The sequence below is a fragment of the Centrocercus urophasianus genome, unplaced genomic scaffold (genome assembly GCF_019232065.1).
Source record: "Centrocercus urophasianus isolate 14NV4802_14NV808 unplaced genomic scaffold, USGS_Curo_1.0 seq_25, whole genome shotgun sequence".
Taxonomy (NCBI): Eukaryota; Metazoa; Chordata; class Aves; order Galliformes; family Phasianidae; genus Centrocercus; species Centrocercus urophasianus.
In genome coordinates, this window is record NW_024884811.1 from 10,897,146 (window position 1) to 10,922,870 (window position 25,725).

General features: G+C 37.2%; 1 protein-coding gene across 1 annotated transcript in view; it reads right to left on the reverse strand.

Annotated features, from left to right (window-relative positions):
* Positions 1-25,015, reverse strand: part of NDUFS4 (NADH:ubiquinone oxidoreductase subunit S4) — a 44,816-nt gene extending 19,801 nt beyond the window's left edge. Inside the window, exons 1-2 of the mRNA XM_042825911.1 lie at positions 24,915-25,015; positions 4,405-4,483 (exon numbers count right to left, since the gene is read on the reverse strand). Of these exons, the coding sequence (XP_042681845.1) occupies positions 4,405-4,483; positions 24,915-25,000 (165 nt within the window). The 5' untranslated portion in view covers positions 25,001-25,015. The remainder of the gene's footprint in view (positions 1-4,404; positions 4,484-24,914) is intronic.
* Positions 25,016-25,725: the final 710 nt, after the last annotated feature.

Consider the following 25,725-nt stretch of genomic DNA (forward strand, 5'->3'; position numbering starts at 1 on the left):
AAATTTAACTTATATTGTAGTACACAAGGTATCTTAAACAAAAGTTTTGTAGAAATTTGTCTACAATGAGAAGGAAATCGGCCCTCCACTATCTTCAGTAACAAAATATCTGAACCATGATGAAAAAATTCACAGTATAGAAAAAGAAAAACCAACCAATTTTAGGACAGCAGCTGAAGTATCAGTTGCATTACTGCAGTTAGCATGTCATTCCTGTAACACACCCCATCCCTATATACTACTGCCATGCTGCAGAAACACTTTTGTACCATTACAACTGCACTTGATAGCACACTTCTTGAATGCTTAACTCTGCGCAGCAATCCATTCTATCTCATCTTGGCTTTATACAGAATATAAACATCTGTAACATGGCTAGAACTAACTGCTGATCTGTAACAACTGCTCTACAATATTCCTAGAATCCCTCAAGTAACCAAACTCTTCAGCTGCATTTTGATTTCATTTTTGTTTTAAGCCACACCATTTACTGGTGAAACATGCATGCTGCTATTAAGATGCAAAGGATATTTTCTGTGAGTTCTAATTTTGAAATATTGTTCATTCAACCACTACAGAAAAGTCCATTTAGTGATAAATATTTGGGGGTAATAGACACAGAAGTGTCTAGGCCGTGGGTGTCCAATTTTTGGGTTGCCTGGGCAACGCTGAGTGAAGAGGAGTTGTCTTGGGCCACATACATGTGGGTCATTCCAAAAGTAATGCCTCCTATTTATTTCCATGGAAACATAAGATACAAAGAGCACAATAACACTATTGGATAGAGCAAACCCTTAGCTGCAAAATATTATTTTTCAGTACTATCACCATCATTAGCTATGCATTTTTGTTAACAAAGAACAAAAGCCTGCATGCCACACTCAAAAACTGCACCAGCAGAGGTGATCTACTGTCACCACTGCCAAAATGCACCACCACTACCTCACTATGCTCACATCCATTACTTGGTCTCCATCAACATTCAGCAAGTGTCAATGAATGTCAGTGCATGCCATTCTTTTCCACATGGAGAAGTTCAGTGACACAACTTAGTTTCACATGCACTTCCAAGTCAGACATTGTTATGTCAGACTGCCCTTCTGCTGCCATCCATTACACAGCATTAAAATGTACTGGAATACTGGTGGGAAGGTTCAGTTGCTATACCACCAACCTCTGCCTCTGATGTTGTGGACCAGCATCATAAAATAGAAGGCATTATTTTCAGTCCTCATAAAATACATGATATAGTTAACGTACATAAAAGTTAGAGAATTTATTTTAATTTTTGATTATTATTATTTTTTTCAAACATAAGAAAGATAGCAACAAAACCATTAAACCAGGTATTTGACCTCACTGTCAAATCATTGAAACTAATCCATCAGACTGGTTTGATGGCAGTGGTTGCAATACTTCGTGAGTTCTCAAGATGTGCAGCAGAGACTTGATGAAATTTTACTCTTTTCTGAACTTCATTCTTGACAGCAGTTATTCACAAATGTACGTAATGGCAAAAAGCGATGATAAGAAAAAGGTATGATTGTAAAGTGAAGGGTACTTCTTTCTGGTAAGGGAGGTCTTATAAAAGTCTGGAAAAGAGAAATGATCAAATTTTTATTGCAACTCTATATATATTCTATTTGGAAATTCACGGGTAATATATTTATTTTCACTGAAAATGGAGTCACAAATAAAAAAGTAATGATTTTTTTTTTTTTTCAATTTTGAAATTTATTTTCAAGACCAAAAGCCTTGGAAATCAAGTTACTTCATACACAAAACAGTTAAATTTTTCAGAACACTACCTGAGGGAAATTTGTTGCCAACAGCCTTTGTCCTCTATAGCCCGTATTTCCTAATGCAAGCAGGGTCTTGAGAGACTACTTTTCACCCAGCTATTTGTCCAGACTCTTAGAATATGACCTAATTCGTGGCCAGAGATCCAAAATATGACACAAGAACTGTATTTTTGTTTAGCTTTGTTCAATTTGTATTACACTATTTGGATTTAGCTGCTGACTAAAATTATTTTATTCAACACTCGCAAAAAACAACCAATAATTCAGGCAAAGATACTGTTTTTTGAATGTGTTCTATGTAAACTGAGCATATAGCATTGATAAATCTTTTTTTTTTTTTTCTAGTATCGACAACCCTATACTTCAAATTCATTTTTCTCTGTTTCAACAGAACTAACTTTTCTGTCTTATTCAACACATGCTGGACTGCAGGCAGAAGGCAACTGGCTACCACTTATGTTATACTTTTCCCCCTTCTATTTCATTTGTGTTTTCCACGAGAAGGAATATTTTGTTCCTTTTGGATTCAAGCAGATTCTAGGTAATTCAAAGGAATCCCCGTCAATCAGGTTCTAGTTAATGTGTGTGCTCATGTAAGAATATCAAGTCCACAGAAGTACTGAACATAGACTCAATTACAATAACGAATTAGAATTTTGTAATAGCCACAGTGTTACTCTATATCAGCCTTGTAATCATCAACTCACAGAGGAGATGAATTTCCAAATATGAGTTAGAGAAGGAATACATCAAACGGAAAATCATATCACATTTTCTGTCCATTCCTGCATCTTCTTTCTGATACATACAAAAGCTACCTGTGAGGTGGTGTCAGATTTAAAATATGCATACTGTATCGTATATAACTATATAAAAAGGCTAACAAATTCACCAAAATATAATTTAATGACTTCCAACTATTGATGCCTGTATCTGGCAGTAAGAAAAAGGAAGGCTTTTTAAAATTAAATGTTATTTTAAATACTGTTTAATCACAACTTACAGTGAAACAGTAGTTTTATTATACCTCACAATGTCATTTAAAAAATTACCTATTAAATTACTTGTAATGTAATGTTAATTAATTAATTAATTAATGTTAATTAAAATTAGGCTCCAGCCCCCTGATCATCTTAGTCGCCCTCCTCTGGACCCTTTCCAAAATCTCAATGTCTTTCTTGTACTGAGGGCTCCACACCTGGACACAGTACTCCAGATGGGGCCTCACAAGAGCCTCTTGTGTAACTACAAAATGGAAGATAAAAGAGTATCTATTTTGTGGGTCTGCCTTTGCACTGCAATCTCTTTCTGATTTACGTAATCATCGGAGGTCACAACAGGGAAATCTGATGGTGTAAATTCAGGTATTATAAATATTCTACTTAGATTTTTTTATACATTAAAGAACACTGTTACAATAATCAAATTTAATTTATAATATGTTTAGGGAAATGTAGGTCTATTGACATGGTGCATCTTATTTACATAGTGACTCATGAACTCCTGCACATTAAATGAAACTTCCTGAAACCCAAGTTATGCAATAAGATTAGCAAGATAACCATCCTAGTAAAATATTTTTCCCTTATTTTTGAACCTAGGATGATGTTAGAAATTTTTAAATATAGAAAAAAAAATTACAAAAAATATATATATTTACAGATAGGTAGAAATTATTATTGCTAAATGTAAATTACAAACTGAGAAATAATAGTCCTGTATAGTTGTCAACCTAGGTGCATTTTTTTCTAATAATCTGTTAACCTTCAGCTGTCTCAATGTGTAATGATCTCTAAAATGTTCCATTTAAAAATACAAATCCCAAATATTTCTGTTTGTAAGTAGTTAACATAGCTTCAGGATTACAAACAAGCAGATACAATATGAACTGTCTGGTACATATGATGGGAATTTTTTTTCCCTGAAGATTCAAAAGTGATAGGAAAACCAATGAAAAGCATGCTTTTGCTGTGACGCATTCCCTTCAGAAGTCTTACAAAAATTATACTATTGAATAATGTAAACATAAGTGTCAGGTTGCATCTAGAGTAACAGACCACACATTATGGAAGAACTTACAAGAAAAGATTGCCAAATTTCTGATCTGCTACTGATTAGCAGAAGAATGTTATGCGTTTGTTCCTAGTTGTAATCCAACCTTCATGCATATTCAAAAGCTAGAGTATATGTACATAGCAACAATAACCTTGCATGCCTCTTTATGCACACTATTTTGTAATACGGGTCCTAATGAGGATAATTTTAGGAAGCTGGCAAATTCGGTATGATTCCACTACACAGAAAAATACCCAGATTTCAAGAAAACTTGTTATAAATTACAGCTCACACTGATCCTTGACCACAATGTAATAATAAACAAGGTACTCATCACTTTATATTGCTTAATACTTGGAATGCCATATTTCCTTTACATAGTTGTTTTACTAATGCTGCCTTTTAAAAAATGTATGAAGGATTTTTGCTTTGTAGTTCATATTTGTATGGCTTTCCTAGAAGAGCACAGAATACCATTCTGAATGCCTATTGTGTAGAAATAACCCTGAAGGCTGTATCATAGCAGTATGCAGCAGAAAACCCTTACCAATTTTTCATCAACTGTGATGAGTTGCGTGTCTCGAGTTTGGTCCTGTGCCAGCCGCCATGTGGAAGTGCTCAGTGACCTGCAGTGCAAGACTTGAAGTTAAAAAATGATTCATGCAATGAGAAAATAGAGGCAGACAAATCTTACATAAACAAGTTACTTTAACAATATCCGTCTTGTAAAAAAAATTGAAGAGGGAGAGATGAGGGCACAAAAATCCTTTTTCTCCCCAATTAGTTCTGTCTGCTGAGTTTTTGGCAGACTCCCACTTAGCAGTTCACAACAGGCTGCACTTTATGTCAGCCTACAGGCTCTCTGTCACAGAGAGACTGCCAGTGGCAAGGACTGTACTACTCTATATGAATGTACAGTAGCTGGTTTGTCACGAACAGACAGAAAAATACAAGGCTGCTGCAAGTATTCTGGAACTCAGATCCTTAAAACGATGGCATCAGAAGAAAAAAATCCTAAACCTATTTGTAATGGGAAAGCTCCAGTTCCACACTTCAAAAGAGAACATTAACTTTTTTTTTTTTTTTTTTTTAAGCAAAAAGAAAAATCAACAAACAGAACAAAAACTCAAAGCTAATAATTCAAACAAAATTTTTTGTCTCTGAGTAGGCAAAGTTCACAACCATTTTGCTGCATTACTAAATCAGTACAGGCCAACTTATTAGCTTCCAGGAAATGTGATTAATCTTTCTTCATAACTGCTAAACCTGCAAGGTACAAATGGAAACAGTGAATCCAATCCCACATCACTGAATTAAGAAACAGAATTTGCTGTTAGTTTGCATTATGTCAGTGATGTCAGGATTAGGCCTTATGAGTGCAAATCATCTTTTGGCAAAACAATGCAACAGCAAGTGAAGCAAGCCAGAAAGCACAATTCTCTGAGCTAGTAGTGTGCTTCATGTTTAATTAAGGTCATTTTAAACAAACAAGGCACAAAAGTGCAGGAATACAAACAACTAACCAGGGGCTAAGCCACTTAAGTTCCAACTGTTCTTCAGAAGATTACTCAACTTGGGAAGCCAGACATACTTGCAGATGCAAAAGAACTTTTAGATTTTGCCTTTGGGATGCTTACGACTGTACTTCTAGTGATTTAACAGTACTATCTTTTGAGGAAACCATCCACAATTGTCTTCAAAAAAATGGAACAGCTTTTTAATAAGAATTACAAGAGTCTCAGAAAATCTGCAACACAGAAACAATCTCCAATCCAACTATACAGTAACTACTGAACAGACACTACTTTAAAAGGTATACTGGGATAACTAACATGCAGCCATTCAAAACCTGTAGAATTACAACAGCATACCTTACAAAGCATATTAGTAAGACAGGAGAACATGGCAGGTGTAGCTAAGGATAGAGTCCCAGTGATGCATACGCCTACTCATGTCTTCCAGTTTTAAATCTTTCACCAGTTTTTGAGGATTCTGGTGACAGTGCATTTCATAGGTTCATAGAACGATGTAGGTTGGAAAAGACCTTTAAGATTATGAAGTCCAATCAGCAACCTGATATACAAAGTCCCATCACTGAGCCATATCCTTCAGAGCCACATTTGAAGATATGAAAACAATCACTTGGAAACAAGTATTACAATGCTACATAGAGAATAGCTGCAACTGGATGTAGAATGTTAACTAAAAGAGCATTCAATTTTCAGACAATATTGGCATGGCAAAGTTCTGAGGAGGAAAAACTTACACTGGAAAGGAATTTGAAATTAATCGCTAAAAAATAAGTCACAATAATATTGTAAAACAAAGCAAAAATTGAACTCAACAAATAAAGCATACAGAATCACACAGCTTCATGACATGGACAAACATGCATTTGAAAAGACAAAAGCTATAAGGGCACTCAAAAGAACAACACAAAGCTTTTGAGGAAGCCAAGGAATCCAAGAACTTCACATCCAGATGACAGCTATTCTGTTACCTCAAAATCTCTGTTCCAGAAAACTTCTGGCTTAACACAGCTCTCATTTTTCAGTTCGCACATATCAAACAAGTAAGTCATAACAAAGGATATAGTAATTCTGCAGTATGCTAAAAAGATGCTTGTAGATGCAACCATTGCGCTAAAACAGGAGCACAATGCTTGACTTCCAGAAGCAAGCAGCTGAGAAACACATTATTTCCAACCTCAACCTAGGCAAAACATTGTAATGGGAAAAAAAAGTTTATCTCCTCATCTCCTCAGGAATTTTAGTACCAAAACAGCATCCCACAGTTATTGTAGAACAGTATATGATGTGGTGTTTACTCTATTACATAGTATCTGGCCAAAGAAAGATCATACAATCAAACTGTAGAGAATTGCTGAGAAAAAAATGTGATATAAATCAAGAAGCTTTTCCTTGCTCTACGAAAAGGTCTGAGGAAAACATGAAGGGTTTGAGTTTGCCGGGATTGGAATAATTAGGCTGATCAGAATCACACATTTTCTTTGTAATATAAATGCAATTTGAACAAATTCTCAAATTGAGTTTGAGCCAGCTTTTTAATATGAAAAAGCATTTAGCAGCTCTAAAAAGCATAAAAGCCATGCCCTTCCAAAATTATTTCCACTCAGATTATGCCATCTGACATACTTTTTACTCAGGTGACTGCTCATTTTAGAAATTTCTTCCCTTGCAGAAAAGATAGAAATTCATACCATTACAGTTGAGAGAGAAAAACACATATATGTAAAAAACCCCATCAAATAAAAAGTGGGCAGAATCTTTCTCTGTGATACTACTACACTGCACACAGGATGAGTTAATGTTTTTGCACAAGGTGTCTCTGTCAGATGGGATAAATTGGAAGGCATCCCACCTTACAGCTCTCCATGATGTTTAGCTCTCTTCTTCAAAGGCAGATAGACAGTTTTTGCTAACAAGTCGATTTCTGCTCCTTTTCACCACTTCAGAAAAAGTTCACCTATCCCTGGAATTAGTAACCCTCTTCCCTTAAATATCATCTGTCTGCTGAGGTCTGAATTAAAGGGAGGTTGAATTTTCTTTAAGAACTTTGTAATTGAAAACTGTTTGAAAACAGGTACTTGGACAGACAAAGAGTTTGAAGCATAAGTTCATGGAGGACTCTGTGTAAGAATACATAAAACATCAGCTTTGCTTTAAAGATGACAGACTCCTGGTGCTATCATTTGTTCCATCTGTCATAGGAAGGTATCCTAGAGCATAGAAATATCAGCAACTTGAAACTATCATGCAATCTGAAATATTACTATTAAAAAGTTAATAAAAGTGTTTCTGTTTCCCAGAGAACTTATTTAATTTTCACCAAGTTTCCTTGCACAGTTTCCCCTATGCCAGACATTAAGTTTAGGAAGGAAACCTCTTTCCCATAAAGACTCTTTTGGAACTCCCACAATCCTAAGTATCATATCATCATACATATTTTCCCTCACAAATCAGTCATATAGTCTTGACAACACTTACTTAACCTTTAAATTTAATGAATGTATGACCTAAATACCTCAAGTGACTACTCCATCTCAACCTTTTATTCTGTCCCCAACAATAAAACAATTCTCACAAGATTTCTAATTAATACTTAATTGTGCCCACATACACCCTGAACCTTTAGATGGCTTCTCTGACAGACCAAACTGCAGAAGTACAAAACACACTTTTTATTATTTCAGCTCCTTGTGACTCTCCTTTCTTCTCATCTCTGGAACTGTAATCTGCTTTTCTCTTTTTTTTCTTTCTAAGCAACTTGGCTTAACGTCATCGCATTTTGCCTTTTTCAGCTTCTTAGGCTTTCTTTTTCCTCTGGCCAAAAATCTCAGGTTGACACCACAAGAGGAGAAAGTCCCATTTCCCACTCTGTTCCACAATGAACCAAACTCTGATTTAAAATTACTGTACACAGAATATTTTAAATAAGTATATTAGTATTTTAATTCTAAAGTTCAGAAACCCTACAGAGAGTTTTATACATAACAGCTAGTAACAATCAAGCTTTCTATCTTCTAGGTTAATTAATCTCCCATCCAAAATACAGATCAGACAAACTTCCTTCACACTATCTATCAAACAAAGTCAGATGAGACTCCAAGCTGGCCAAAGCTCCACTGCAGATCTGCGTAAGCATTTTTCTTACAGTGAGTTCCCTACTGATGAACAAACAAACTTTAAGTGCAAAAGCAGGGGTTATTAGAATAGTTAGCCTTTTAAAACAAATGAACAAAAAACTCAAAGTGACTTAGACAAAAGTAAAATTAAGGTTTATTAAAAAGTCACTCATGTCCTCTCTGATCTTCCTAGTACTTTCCCACACGCTCAGTATGAGGCTAATCAACTCTGTAGCTTCTTGGACTGTAGGAAACCTTACACAAGTTCTTCTAGTCTCTAAGAAGGCTTTATTTCTGCCAACAAGGAGGCCTGGCTGCTGCTGCTGGAGACGCATCTGGCACCAGCTCCCTTTTCCTCAAGGACATTTCCTCTCTTAAATATAGTCACTGTATTAATGGAAGATACCTGTTTTGTTCTTTGAACATTAACACGAACACAAAGGTATCTTTGTCTTTCCACAAACACAACTAACTTGGCACGAAGCTGGAGTAGGTCCATCACCATCTCAAACATCATTTGGTTTACAATTACAAAAGTGCTATTTCGTCCCTTCCCAAATGTGTTGAGCATTTGAATTCCTTGAATCTGATCTACAAGATCCTGCATAGCTGTTTCACACTATCATCATTTAATCATTTCTATTATTTAGGATCATTTCACTACAATAATGTCTGCATTTCACTTAAAATACAACTGTTTATAATACAATTTAGCACGAGTCTAATCATGGCCTACCTCGGCATGAAGTTTATTTTAAGATCTGCTATAAAACAGGACACTTCAATTACATTTCTGGGTTTCAGTGTTAAGAATTTTCAAAAAGATAGGGTAACTTTTTCTTCCCTAACACAGTCCTTTAGAGAAGCATTACAGACATGAATATTACTTCCAGACTGGATTATTGTTAGGACTTGTTGTTTTAAAATCTCACAGTATATTTAAAGTTCTTTTATACTGAACAAAGAGAGAGGAATAGAAAATTGGCAAAGGGTACTCTACACGGTCTTCTTGGTAAATATTCGTAAAAAAAAAATACTTTCCCATCAGCTCAATAATATTGAATGAATTAATGATGAATACAACTGAAACTCTGTATTTGTAGACTTCAAAAAATTCAGTAAGTTTTACTTATTTTGGAAAAACCATGATCAGCTACCCACATGGATGTCTTCTACAGGAAGAGGTCACTCCTCTTCTACAGTCAGTAAAGTCACAGATCGATTCTGTAACTCTGCTAGACAAATGGAGGGGCCCATTATGAAGGCATATGAAATTCTTCTATACTCAGTACAGCACGTTCACCAGTGCATAGTCTCTTGACTACCCTACCCCATTATATAACAAGGAAACAACAGAGTCCCTTGCTTCTACGGACATATGTCTCTTCTTCCATTTCTGACAGTAAAGGCCTCAGCTCTGCTGATACCATTAATTAGTTCTGTTGAACTGGAACAACCAAATGGTTGAGCACAGAAATTTTCTGTGATACTAGGATAAAGGATAGGATAAAGGAAATTAAGACATTTGGCTTAAACTTTTACCTTAGTAACTTTGGATATCTATAAGTCAACTTTTTAAAATCATCAAACATGAAGTTTTTAAGAGTCTGCTAACAACCAGTATTTAACACCCATATGATCTGTTTATTTAACCACACAAACTTAAGTCTTGCAGAACAGGATGCCAGCCACAGAGGCTCTGGAAATCTCAAAAGAAATACCCACAAGCCTAGCAGAAGGTGACAAGCAGCCATATTCACAAGACATGAGTTTGCCTTCCACAAAGAGCAACACTTACCGGCATGTTATACAACACCAATGTACAAAAAATTGTATTTACCTGATCTAATCTAAGAGTTGAGACTGAATTCATGGCAGGAAAAAAAAAAGACTCCTTAACCTCTTTGAGCAACACATCTGACTGTTTGATCTATTAGCACCCCCTTTTGGTCAACTGTTGGAGATATACTAAACAAAAAGTAGATTCTATGGCACACATAATCAGATCACAGCATAGAGACAAAAAAAAAAAAAAAAAAAAAGTCCAAGAGAAAGACTCATGAAAAATGAAAGTACTCGTTAAGAATTAAGTCTACATGGAGTTTTAAGTAATCTGTGATTGAATGATCAAAATGACCAGCAGGTGTGCATATACGGATGCTGTACCAAGCCCTCTGACGCGCAAAATAGGTAACCATTCTTAGAAAGCCAATTTCTTTATTATTTATGATTATTATGGCATTTGTTAGGGACAACAAAATTTAACTTACTTGGTTTATAGTCACCATAAAAACTGAAATTCTGAACAAATACAACATGGAAAAACTGCCAGGTCAGAACTCTCCACAGAACCCAACCTAGCCACATGCTGTAATTTAATAAACTAAAAACAAGTCAGTATAATGTTCTTTCATGTATAATGAACAGGTCATCAGTGACCTGTTAAATCATTTCAGATACAGTTCAGATCATGGCATTCAAGTCTAATATAATGCATTTTTATACAGACGGCTCATAAAGCTGAATTTGTAGAAGATAAAATACAATGGGATGATTTATTGGTAATAGATTTATTACTGAAATACTGCAACTAAAGTGACAATGACTTATCAAACTCGATTATACCATATTTCATCCAGCATATATTTATAAATCTTACAACATAAACAAAATATAGGATAGTTTATAATACCAAACAGTCCATGTGGAATCCATGTGGTTCTGTTTTGTAATATAACCTGCATGACTAGCTTCTGGCTTTGGAGGTGAAGCAAATTTGCCACTTACACACAGTTACACTCTCAAACATTAATGGTAATGCTTGCTTGCAAAACAATGCTAAGTTATAAACACTGCAAAGATGGTTTCTGGATGAATAAAAGGAATACTGAATTGTTTAACCTATACTACTGCCATTTCTATATTAAGCAGCAAAAAAAGACCAATGTTGAAATAGAAATGTATAAACACTACATAAGAACATAAAAGGTCATATGCAAAAAATATATATATTCCAGGTGTGAGTTTAACAACCAAGGCAGGAACTTTGCACTTTATTGTCAGGCAAATCTATTTACAAAAAGAAGCACTAGTCATCTAAATACACTGAATAAACAGGACAATAATTTCCAGCATTTGACCTGTGGCTTAGCATGCATTTTCAAAGCTAAATGCTAAACTGGTTTGCCTTTGGAAATGTGACCTTGTTTAATATTTCTAAGTACCTTAGTTCTTTTGGGTTCTACTGTAATTATTCCACAGAGAAGGAAATCCCTGCAACAGCCGGGGAAAAATTCACGGAGCTAGCACAGGCTCACACGAGCACCTGGGCAAACACAGGCTTCATAGCCAAAAATAACTTTGAGAAAGCCCCAGGATGACACCAGACTGTTTCTCAACCCTCATGTATACAAAGTCATTAATTGGATCTGATGTCATGGAAGTGCTTCTAGATCCCTTTATGCAAATAATTCAAATTATTCTAGCCTAGCCCAGACAGCAGTGTACAGACTATAGAAATACTTCAGAGAATGGGGCTTAGAACATTAAGAATTACCCCAAAATGTTTAAGTAATAATTGTAGTAATCATAAAACTCACTAGGAAGGGAGATTTGATGTATTATCTTTTCAGCAATATGATCTATAATTTATAAGATGTTCATGGACTGTCAGGTGGCAGAGGACCAATTAATAACTGCCACATGTGCAGTTGCCAATCATCAACTTTTCATTACACAATACTCTTAAGCACAAAACCTTATCTTAGAAATTCATCTCAGATCACACAGTTGAGAAGGAAGACTGCCTGTGGACCAGTGGAAACCTCTTGTAGGCAAGTCAGCTGAAAGACAAGTAATACCAGAAATGCTGCATAGCCTTTATCAACTATCAACTGAATATTATATTATTTAAGGAAATACAGTTATGTTCCTGTCATTTACAGTGAGTTAAATGAAAATGTAAATGACTTCTTCGATTCTTGTAACTATGAATCCACTTCACTACTCCTCCTGTCTCAACTTTTCCTTCTTTTTTTTAATCTGAGGGCATACTATACAGAGTTTTATTTATTCTTTGTCTGCTTCTAATTCCAAAAGCTCTTACTGCTGTTTCGTTAGAAAGCCAAATAAAGCTAACAAGGAAGGGGGGAAAGCAATGTGGGGAGTAAAGACAAAACACACAGGTGACATATTTGCTGTTTGTTTGTAGTAAATGTCAAGTTTCTCCCCACACACACATTCATATAACTAGACAGTAACTAAAAACTGTGCTCTCTTTATAGCAAGAACAACAAAAGTCAAAGGGTTTAATTCCAAAACTGTGAGGAATGAAACTAATGTTCCACAGCCCACCTCTGTGTTAGGGAAGTCCATGCATTTTGAAAAAGAGCCTTTGAATTATGTAAAACTAAACAAGAAATGCAAAGATACAGGAATCTTCACTCAAATTGTTCTACGGCAAGTTATGGTCTTGTTTTTTGGCCCCATTCTCTTGATTCTACCTTCCTATTTAACCAAATGTACAGGTTTAGGCAACGACTATTCAAATAATCTCAATGTAATCTCAAAGTCTATTAAACATAGCTGATAAATTAAGACAAAGTCTTTTTTATTTTAATGTCCTTAAACATTTCTAGAGTAAACTACTCAATTGTATGAAGGTCAGTCTGAAATTAGTACCTCCTGTTTATTTCCGTGGAAACTACAACAGAGACAAAGAGCACAATAACACTATTTGACAAAGCAAATTCTCAACTACAAAACACTGTTTTTCAACACCGTCATCACGTTACCTGTGCATTTTTGCCAGCAGTGAGTAAGAGCTCTTCATTTTGTGGTGTAACAGCTGTGCCTGGCCATGCAGTAAAGTGGCTTGCCTTTCATGTCACTGTTGCCACTAATGAAACACACCACTCACTGTGCTCACATCCACTGTGTGGTCTCCACAAACTTTGAGTGACCACTGATGAATGTCAGTGGATACCACTTCTTATACATGGAAGAATTCAGTAACACAACTTCACAGAATCATAGAATCACTGAAGTTGGAAAAGATTACTAAGATCGTCAAGTCCAACCATGCTACCACGCTCACTAAACCATGTTCCTCAGGGCCGCATCTACATGTTTCTTGAATACCTTCAGGGGTGGTGAATCCACCAGTTCCATGGGAAGCCTGTTCCAGTGCACTGCCACTCTTTCTGAGATTTTTTTTTTCCTGATTTTTCTATCTGCCTTTTGACAGATTATCAAATCTACAATTCCTTGGAGTTTCATCCAGGACTGAAGGGGCAGCAGCAAGCCCTACACACCAAATGGAGTTAGCAGTTTGCCACAGGCATGGAATAAAAATCCTATATTGAAAAGAAGTTTTACACAGACAGTCTCAAAACTGTACAACTTATAGAATTCTTTCTATTTGACTAGATTTCCAGAATTAGGAAGTGAAGCTCTGATTCTACCCTGGAAGACATATTCAAAACAGTGAAATCAAAGCAATTTACTACACTGAATATAATGGATAAGAGATTTAATCGACCAGACAAGGGGAAAAACGCTGCTGAAAAAGTCCTTTCTTGCATCAAGAACTGGAAGAAATTAATTGGCACTTCCATGTCAGATGCCACTGTGTCAGACTGCCCCTCTGCTGCCACCTGTCATACAGCAACAACATGGAATGGAACATTGTTGGGAGTGGTATCCTCTACTGCTGTACCACCAATGCTGGCCTCTGATTTGTGGGCCAATAGAAAAAAGTAAGAGGCATCGCTTTCAGAACAGGCCCTGTATTAAGAATCAAGTATCACAGCAAAACTATGGTTTGTAATTGTTCATAAAAGTCAATTAATCTACATGGTTAGTAAGCCTTTGCTGTTGGGCAGCAATGAAAAAAAAATTACTCTAGAGCTGTCAATTTTTGTTTGTATTATTTCATAAACAATACAGCCAAATGGCTCACAAATGGAACGTGACAGACAGAAGATCACTTTTCCAAATCACACGCTTTCAGCAGTTGTTTTAGATGAGAGTGAGATAATCCAGCTAAAACTGAGGATAATTTCACTCTTTCTTTGTCCACTTCATCTTAGCCATTTTACTCTTTGGTTTCCCTCCTGAAATACCACACAACTTAATCTTCTACAGCTCATTATTTTCTCTTTCTGACTGTCCACGTTATTCCTCCACTGAAATACTCCAACTCCTCCATTGTACACACTCCTGAGTGGAACAAACATGATATTACAATAATTCTTTGCTTACTGAGCAACATGAAGATACACCAGTGATGCCATCTGACATGCAAGAATAATAATAATTTGAGTTTTCAAGTCAGCTTGTGCTGAATAAAACATCCTGGAGACACAAACTGGCTGCCAGACCATGTGTGTCAGGGCCCTGAGGACACCAACAGGCCTTAGAAAATCTGACCAGTCCTACCATGGGTCTCTGAACACACCAGGAGCTCAGCTCTGAACACACCATTTAAGCTCAGCTCCGGATCTTCAGTCCATACCTGAGTGACATGATTGAGTGTACCTTTCTACAGCCCTGGCTCTGGCTCCTGCCTCAATCCATCACTCAACTTACAGTATCTCTCCTGCCACTTTTTGACCTTGTTGCCTGGATGGACTTAGATACATTGCAGCTTGTTTTCAAACTTGTATCTGGCTCTCATCTCCTAACTGGAGTCCCTAGGTGGACCCTGGACCTGGCTTATCCCTTAGCTATACCTGGAACTGTTGGCAGATCCTATTATCAGCATCCAGTTCTGCTTATGTTGAGACGACTGCCCTGATCAGTGAGGGCACTGTCCTTGCTTGGATCACCTCCAGCTTCCAGCTTACCTTCCTTTCAGAAACAGCTGGACTTCAATGCTTCCTTACAACTTGATAATCATGATTTCCTATTAACTGCAGCTTCAACCATTTCATGTAACGTATTTGCATTTGTTTTTTAGCATCGAAAACAAACCAGAAGACTTTGTTTTTTAGCTTTGAAAACAAACCAGAAGACTAAATTTTTACCTAGTTTCTCTATAAAGACCTAATTCATATTTTATCACTTTCTAAAAAGATACTAACAACACAGATTTTTGTGGGGAGACCAGCATGATCAATTACCTCCTACAATATACACTTGCCTTTAGGTGTGCAGGTAGCTGCAACCTACATGGCTTATGAAAGCATCTCCAATTGAAGTTTTACAAAGTTATCACATCAAAACTTCAAACATGAGTTTACATGCAAAGATGATTAGTAGCTACATGGTGCCAGTTTAGAAAAAAAGAAGCTTCACCTGCAGCATACCATATAAATCTCTGCAGTCTTGAGACAACTACTCATGAAGGAGAATTTACTGTTTGGCACAAGAGTAACTGTTAAGTTACTTAAATGACACCTACTTCAAAAGAATAGTTGACTGCACTGTTGTTCCATAATTATCTTTATTATTTTCTTTCAATTTAAAGCTGTTAAGGTAAACACTTCTTACAATCATTTTTTTGAGAACTCACCTATGAGATAAAAGTAACCTAATCAGCTACTGCTCCTGTATTTCTGTGTTCTCCTGTACTTTTATTTATACACTGACTCCCTCCCACTCCACTGCTACTACAAAGGGAAAGCCGTTTCCTAGCCTTCTTTCACAGTCCTACTATCTGAGTGGCTATTAGCAATCTGGAAGGAGACTACTGCGGAATAAACCCTTAAGGCAAAACTGGTACTTCAAATTGGTACCTCATTCTTGAATTCCAGTACAGAGAGCAACATTCAGACTACTTGTCTCTTTCTCTGGTAGGCACAATCAACATCAACTGTATTACAGAGCATTACTGCTGCCGAATTTCCCTGTGGATAACTTGTGTGGTACATACAAATACACCTTGAACACATGGCACAACAGTCAAAACCACTACATCAGGAGCTGTTTCTTTTCTTAGTTCAAAATATTCCAGTTCTACTGAAGGGAGTAAGGCACTTCTTCATCGTTAGGTCATTAAATACAACTCCAGTTTCATAACAAGAAATGGACTTCTGAAGATCATTGAATTCAGACCAAAATATCCATAAAATCTCCATTTAGAACTACTGAAATGCTTAAAAAAGATGGAGAATTAAACAATTATTCTATGCAATAGTTTTTTTATATACTTCAATATAAATGGCATCGCTAACACTAGCAGAACATTATCTTATCAGGTTCATAGCAAATGACAATCATCAGAAGCATGTAAGTGCTGAGAATGCATTAACAAAAGATCAGACTTAAAATATTTAATATAAAATCATACATGAGTTTTAAAAAATTAGTAGAAACTGTTCATGAAATCTTTCATAGAAACATTGCAAGAATAACCAGCTGTAAGAAGCGTTTGCCCACACACATTCTGGAGCTGCCTACAGTCCGTATAGTCTAGTCAGAAATTAATTTACTTCCTCAGCATCAGTTGCAGGTCAAGGGAACATTACAGCATACACAAATTACTGCAGCTATGCATGGCCTGTTAACAAAATAGTAACTAAACATACTTTTGTACTGGCTAGGAGAGAGCAACTGCACCTGTAAGTTCAGACAAAAGTACGCCACTATTTCTTAAGAAATATGAAAATATGCATTATAAAGATAACAATGGTTAAATTTTCAGATTGACACCTGCTAACTTAATGGTACTTTTTAATAAACAATAATGGATGCGATCCTAACACAGTCGGGATACTTTGTGACATATTTAGAATCCAATTCTTAGTAAAACTTAAAAAACTCTATCAAAATCCACTCCACTACTATGAGAACAAAAGAATATATGCAGATTAGATGATAAAAATAAGCTCTTAAAGATTATATAAATTTACTGAAACTGTCAGTATAAAAGATGTTTCTGAATTTGTTCTCATTTTCAGAAAAACTATTTGTAGTAGCTTTGAACTTTCCCGCTCAGCACTTCTGTGCATGCAACTTTTCTCTTATAACAGCTGATTTTGTTTACAACTGCCAGTTTGGTCAAGAGCAGAAAAATCAATAGCCACTGTGTGAGCTGGTGTTTCTTTAACTTCTAATTTTCCTCAGAATACGCATGTTTAATTTCAAGCCTTATGTTAACAAAAACAAACAAACAGAAGAAGAAAAAAAAGCACATAGACATGGTTCAGAAATGCACAAGTTCTATTCTTAAGAACAGATTCTTTCTTCCATCACTAAGATCAGCATAAAGCACAGTAACTATGAACAAGAGTTCCTGTCCCTCTCAGACAGAACTGAGTAATAATTTTGCTTTTTTTTTTTTTTTTTTTACATAATTTTTAAAATTTTTTTACATTTTTTACAATTTACCTTACACCTAACACTATTTGGAAGCATGCTTAATGTTCACAAATTCCTTAAATAAACAATATTAACAGACAACCTGTCACAGGTCAGGGATGACTAGAAATTATAACTACACAAAATAGATTATTTGTTCACTGAATAAGACATCAGCAAAAAGAATATCCAAAATTCTGAATATAGCTGTAAGTTTATTATACCAGTCATGTTATTTGTAATTTGTATTTCAATCTTCACTCATTAACATGGGTTTAAAAACAGGCATGATTACCCACAGTGCTACAGGGGAGACCTAGTGCACTGGCCTAATATACTAACATCTATACACTGGTACAATATTTCCTCCCAGAAAAAGCAATGCCAGATACTTATTTCAGTTGTACCTTGAGTGAACGATCAAAGCCAGTTGATGAGTATCAATTAAATTCATGAGTTACTTCTTTTTTTGGACTCTAAATTATCCTGAATCTCATTTGTGCATTTTGCTAGTGTCTGCTTATGTGAAGAACAGCTTTGAAAGCTCCCACAAGTCCCTACAGTTCCTTGTAATAGAGCCCCGAAACACCATCTTTTGGGCAACCACATAAAAATTCTGCAAATATTACACTGACTTCAGATTTATATCAGGAAAATATGGTCAGTTAAGTCATAACATTCAAACATACATTAAGAGAACTTCATGGTCATTCTTCCCAAAAAGTATTTTCCCAGACTAAGTTAAACATGCTGAACAGTATACACTAAAACAATGCAACTAAAGCACATTTTATTATTTTGTTGGCAGATTTGAAATGCTAGCTATTGGCAGATAGCATTCAAATTCCCCTACTCCATATATCTATACAGCATTTCTTAATCTATAGTTTTCCTGATTTATTTGACAGAAAATGATTTAAGTCACTGTAGCATGTTTAACAAAAACAAAAAACCAAACAAATAAAAAAACAACTCTCAAGCTGAGAGATACCAAAGATCTGGTATTAGGAAATATCACCACAAAATCCATCTTTATAGAAGCTCATTGCTTTTTTTGTTTGTTTTAGTCTAAAATAAGAGTCCTTCTCAAACTCAGGATCAGAGCCTATTTTAAACTGCTTAGTCTCTAAGGAAAATACTATAGCCCTCTGCCTTAGGAAATTAGTGACAACAAACTTAATCTGACCTTAATTTTTATTCCTCTCAATCTCTACTCCTCTACAGATCTCTAAAGCACAAGGAAGATCTACAAGTCAGTAGAGTATGAAAAAGTTATTTTAGCAGGAAGTAATGTTTTTTGTTTGTTATTTTTTTTAAATATGCCAGACTTCAGGTAAGTGATCCGTAGTTCTAAGCCTAAACTGGCTAGCTGCCACTGGGCTGATAATAAAGGCTTTCAGATATTTTACACTAGAGGCAAGCCTACAGCTTATTTAGTATTCATCTGCCAAAATAAACATACCTTAGAAGTCTTCCTTCTTTTCTCTATTAAACCTTGTATTTCTAGAAAGGCTGTCACTCCTCCTTTGGGTTTCTAATTCCAAAAGTGAAGGAAACAAATACAATTAAAGTAAGTCACTCTAAGTTATATTCTCAGTATAAGCAGCAATTTAAGAAGTTTCGTCAGGAATGTTCCGCTGTCATCACTTCCTGCTCTATTTACTTTTCTCCAATTACATTAGAAATACAGCTATTCCCAGAAAACAAAACAAAACAAAAGCCCACGGCCTTCTTTCCTTTTCCCCTTCTGAAATTTTGGCCTTCCACACCTCTTTTCCCTCTTACATCCTCACCTTTCTACTGATCCTCAACCTAGAACAACAATGAAGCTATCTGAACTTTATGAAATATTATGGGAAACCAACATGGTATTAAGGACAAGAATTAGGAGGTTAAAGCATATGAAACATACTATTTTTTACTTCTGTGTTTCTCTCATCTGTAAAAGAATTCATCTTGATAGCAACGTTTTAATATTCTGAATGTTTCGCTTTATCCAAACTTTCCCATTCTTGACTGAGCCTTTCCAAAGCTTCCTCCTTCTCTGCTGAAGGAAACAAGGAACAGGCCACCTTGCTCCCCACACTGCTTAAAGTGGGAAACAAAAAACACAACTCTGGCTCACAGGAGTTGCTCTAACCTAGCATGGATATGCATATCCACTAATGATAGACCAGTCATGCTGGCTCATCAGCTTTTGCAGGACAGTAGCAAGTAAGAGTTATTAATTTTGATATTGTATAGAATGCACTATAATAGAACTCAAATTATCCTATTTGTCAGAAATCTTCCCTGTCTTTTAAAGCATGCAAAACTGATGGGGCAGGAGTTCTTCCTTCACTATAAACAGAGACCAAAACATCATTAAGAGACAAGTTATTATAAAAAAATAACCACAGGTGATGCTTTCAATCATGGTGAATACATAAGATTTGGCTACTACACTCCCTTGTATCCACACACAGTTATTATTTGAATAGTGTGAACAGTCAAAAGGGATGGGTTTTTCATGAAGTATGCACTTAATTATATGCAGCATTTACTTTTACATTACTGTTCTAGACTATCTGCAAGATCAGACAAAGACTCGCTGCTGCTTACGGTTTTGTTTTTAAACTGATATTCACTAGCTGTACAAATAGCAGTGTTTTTAATCTTTTTATCCCCCTTATATATTTGTCTCTCCAGACATTTCACTCAAGTCCTCAGGTCTGCTCCAAACCTTCACTAAAATCTGACTAAGAAATTCATTCAGCATTTTGGTTTACAGCTGTACTAATGTGTACTAATACAGTTTGATTCACCATACTTTCTCTGTGATATACATTAAAAACAAAATAGAAATTCAAAATTGAATTGTAAAATTCAAGTTAAATATATATTTTAAAAGGCTTATTTCCCCTCTAAACAACCAAAGTACAACTTATACAGTAAAAGCAAAATCCCCACCAACTTTGTATCCTTATCTTATCCTGAAATTTTAACCCAGGTAGCCTCTGTAGATGCAGTTATCCACTGGAATCAATTTTGACAAAATTAAATGTTGAGTACTATTTTTTTATTTGAAAAAAAATCAGAGCTTCTGATGTGTTTCAAAGTGAGAACACAACACTTACATTATCTTGTATGGCATATGTGAGAATGTGGCTAGCATGCACAACAGGTGGATGAAATAGTAAGAAGGACAACTTTTGTAATGTGTTACTACTCCAGATCATTTTTTTTTTGTTTTTTGTTTTTTTTTTTTTTTAAAGGCACTTAGGCTAACACCGACACTGGCTAAGCAGTGCTTTTATTAGCTAAGTACAGCCAAAGGATTGTGAATCTTTGTGCAGCCATTTGGTCAACCTGGATCTGGAAAATCTGGAAGACTGGGAAGTCTACTAAGCCACATACAACAAAATGTGCAACAAAACATTCAACAAAAGGCAATAATATTTTGAGGAAAACAAATAATTAAAAGAAAAAAAAAAAACAAAACAGTATGAAAAGGTTAGTTATTCTCAGGGAAAATAAATGTAAACAAAAGATGAAACATTTTCTGTGTTATTGATGAAAAAGCAAGGTAGCAACTGAACAATGTGCTACGCTTCTTCTGCATTTAGAAGTCCTTTATTTTTCCACAAAAATGGCTTCCCCCTCTTTTTCTGTTTTGAGCAAACCTCTTGCCAACTTTGCATATGCAAATGGAAAAGTAATGATTAAATGGCATCCCAGATTTCCTCATTCTCTTGAGCATATGGCAAGAACTGAGTAACAGGCTTTTTACTCCACAAATATCCTTAATTCCTCACTCTGCTAACTTCAGGTGTCTATTATGATGAATTAGCAGAACATTTCTGATCAGCCTTAGTCTCTACAATACAATTACAAGAAACAGGCAATAAATTTTAAAGAACCATTATCTCTCACTGAAAAGTGGTAAGAACAATCCATTATTATAAAATGTATGGACTGTATAGCCAGATATTACACCTGCACATACAAAACATTCTGCTTCCACAACATAAATGATTCTCTTTGTATCATAACTGTGATATCTTGTGAGACAAAGGGATCCTGAAATTCTAAGTGATTTTGGAATAGCTGATTCTCAATTTAGAATAAATTCATTTGTTCTTCAATGACAGAGCATTTAAAGTTCTCTTTTCCCAGCTTAACCTACCTACATTCTCTAATTCAGGGGAAAACTATGATCTTTCCCAAGTGAATGACATTTAAGAGTCTCTCCTTTGTTTTCCTCCTATTCACATGAAATCGTACCATTTAAGTTAAACCCTTAAATCAAATTCTGGCTCACAGTAACTGCGTGGTCAAACTTTATGTAATTTGGTAAGGCAGACACATAAGGTATATCCTTCCCACTGAGATCAAATTCAGACAAACACACTGAACATAACTTCAAGATCATGAAACAAAAGATCTTACATTGTGAAAGCTTCAAAACCGCAATCTCAGTTGCTAATGCTCTATTAGGTTCGCCTTGAGACAGAAGGATGGACTCAGTAATTGCTGCTTCAGTGATTTTAGCTAGACATGCATCATTTCCTAAGGATATCAGAAATGGTGCATGCACTCTTAACTTAGGGCTGAACAACTATTTCACAGTTGTGTTACTAAACATGGGTTCAGAATCACCAAGCCACTAGGACATGCAAATTCCGAAGTGCTTAATCATCAAATAGACACATTTAAACTTGGTTTTATAGGAAGATGTACTATGCATTTGTAAGAAACAAATATAACTCATGGAAATTAGAAGAGAATCTCCTGGCAGTACTGGAAGATTCTCCAGGAAACTGGTTTCAAAATCATAAGGCAGCTAACTTATTCTGTAACTGCAGTTCCAAGAAGCGTGGAACTATTGGAATTTGTGCAAATAAAAAACTATTAAAAAAGCAAAAACCACTTCAGATAAAACTCATGCTTTAAATTTTAAACTTTAATCCTACAGTGAGCAAACAACAAACAGTATTACTCCCATAATTTAAGCTAACATCATGAATCTGCAATTTCAACATTACAGTGAATCCTAGAATGGCTGAGGTTGGCAGGGACGTCTGGTCTACACAGCCCAACAGCAGCTCCAGTAAGGACACCCAGAGCAGGATGTCTGAACCACATCCACACGGCTTCTGAAGATCACCAAGAAGCAGGCTCCACAACCTGTCCAGGCAGCCTGTGCCAGCACTCCATCACCCACACAGAACAGAGTGCTGCTTGGTGTTCAGGGGGAACTTACGGTGATCTATTTGTACCCACTGCCTCTTCTGCTGGCACTGGACACTACTGAAGAACCTTGCTCAATCTTCTTTTATCCTACCTTTAGACAGTTCTATATAATGATGAGAACCTCCCCCAAGCTAAATTCTCTTCTCCACACTGAATGGTCTCAGTACTCTCCTCCTTTCCATAAAGAAGAAAAGTGAGGCTGCAGGTCCTTTCTCATCTTCTTGGCCTTTTGCTGGACTCCTTTTGGTACCCCCAAGTTTCTCTTGTACTAGGGAGCCCAGAACTAGACACATTACTCTAGGTCTCCTGGTTCCAAGCAAAATTTTTTTCTCGGTCTTCTAGCATGTAAAACTGTGTTAAACTAAGTAAAAGAGACTTGCAGTGCCTCTCCCTTCTTCTTCTCCAAAAACCTTGCAGATTTACAATCAGGCTACTTTCCCATGGAATGTGAAACATATATTCAACTTCTCCTGAGACAAGTATCTCCAAGATCCCTCTTAGAAAAATAAAATAAAATAAAGTAAAGGTACCCTAATACCATAATTCTCTTGTGGCAAGGCAGAAACCTAGGGCAGATCTTATCCCAGAAGAAATGACATCTTCAAAGTCCCTACCACAATCTCAATGCTATTCATTCCCACCTCTGTTACAGCCTACTATTTGTTCTGGAATAACTGCTTAGAAAATTGGGTGTTTCAAGCAAACACACACACACGAAAAAGCCTGGATGAGTTGACTGCTCCAGCGTACCACACAGTGGAGGAAACTTTTTGCTGACCAAAAATCATAAAACCATGACAATCAGCACTACAGGGAATGAAAGGAAGGGCAGAAACAAGCAATCAGATGCAAACAGGAGGTTTCTGCACTAGCACAGACAAGTTCCTAAATTTATATTCACAGATTCCAGAGAACTTTGGTGAGACGGAAGGTTAATTTTCAGCGCTGTAAAAAAGGTGTCGATGTCATTTTAAAGGGGAACAGGAACCAATGGAACAGTCAGAGCATAATAAAAAGGGTAAAAATGAAGTAGTATGGCTACAGTCCTTTTACCTTTTCATGTGTGTGTATGCAGTTTCCTGTGTGTAGATTTAAATAAATAAACACGTAGAAAACATGCACAGATATTTTAAATAATTACTGCAACTTTCCCTAACTAGGAAAGCAAACCCTTCATGGTAAACAGCAGTGAACTTCATTTGTTTTCCTGATCAGAAAAGATGTTATAAAACCTTGGGACATGCACAGAAGACACGCACAACTCTTCAACTACAAGCTGAGCAATGCATTAAGTCCTCGATAACGTCTCCTCTTCAAAAAAATAAAATAAAATAAAATAAAATAAAATAAAATAAAATAAAATAAAAACAACCAATGACAAAGTGCCAGCAAAAAAATTAATAAGTGCTTTCCAGCATTATTTCATGGATGACAGTGAAGTGCAAGTGAAAAATCAGCTACGTATCGCCTGGGAAAACATTAAAGGCCTCGTTGAGAAGCTTCAAAGCAGCACGGGGCGAGGCGAGGGAAGTCTGCGGGAAGCCGGGCACAGCGGCTTCCAGTAGCTGCGGCCCCCGGACGCCGCAAGGACGAGGGGCGGGCGGTCACGGCGCGGAAGGACAGGCGCAGGCCTAGGAAGGCCTTCCCGCAGAAAGGCCTGTGCCGGCTGCCCGCTCGCAGCCCGGCCGCCCCCTGCTCGCGGAGTCAGCCCAGCTCCCAAGGTGGCCCCGGCGAAGCGCTAGGCCCTGCTCGGGCTGCTCGGGCTACTCGAGCGGCGCGGCCTCTCCGCGGGCGCGGCCTTTCCACGGGCCCGTCGGTGCGGGCCCGTCGGTGTGGGGCGGCCGCACTGCCGGCCGGCGAGCGCACGCGGTGCTCATTACCTGGCCGGCGACAGGCGGACCGCGGCGGCGCCGCTGCCGACCGCAAGGTGCCTCAGAGCCGCTGACATTGAGAGAGCCGCCGCCATGACGGTCGCCGCAGCCGCTGGAGGACGGCGTCGTCGCTGGGCCAAACCTCCTCCGCTCAGACAGGAAACGCGAAGGCGAGAGGGAGAGAAGGAGGGGGCAGGGCGCGCGCGGGAAGGCCGGCTGCGGCGGGCGCCGAGCCCCGGTCTGCTCTGACGTAAAGCGGCGGGCCGGGCGTCGCAGCCCGAAGTGCGCGTTGCCCGTCAGGGCCGGGAGCCGCAGCGGCCTCTCGCCGCCGTGGTGCCCAAAGGCTGGGGCCGTGCATCCTGCACAAGTGCGTGAATCTGCCCCAACTGTGGCTCTGGTAACTTTGGCGCTGCTCTGTCTCGTTCAATTTCCCAGTCAAAACGGCGTGCGCCCTGCAGCCAAAGCTGAGCTCTGGTGTATCTTCTATGGAGCATGTTCTAGTTTTACTGTCTAAACTGCATTCTTGGTTCACTGCGGTAAACAAGCATTTAAACAAAGGCTGTACTTACAGAAGCTCTGTTGTGATTTTAAATTACTTCATCTCTTGCAGATAAACAGGGAAGACCAGCAAGACCCCTATTCTCTTAAAGTCATATTTTTCACGTATTAGCTACAAAAGGCAAGTTGGTAACAGCACTTATATCCAGGAATACGATGCTGCATTCATAGTTGAAGAAGACAGATAAAGGAAGAGTCAGATACTGTTGTGTTCAGTGCCAAAACCTCAGATGACCTAGAGCTTTTGGAAACAGTGCTAGAG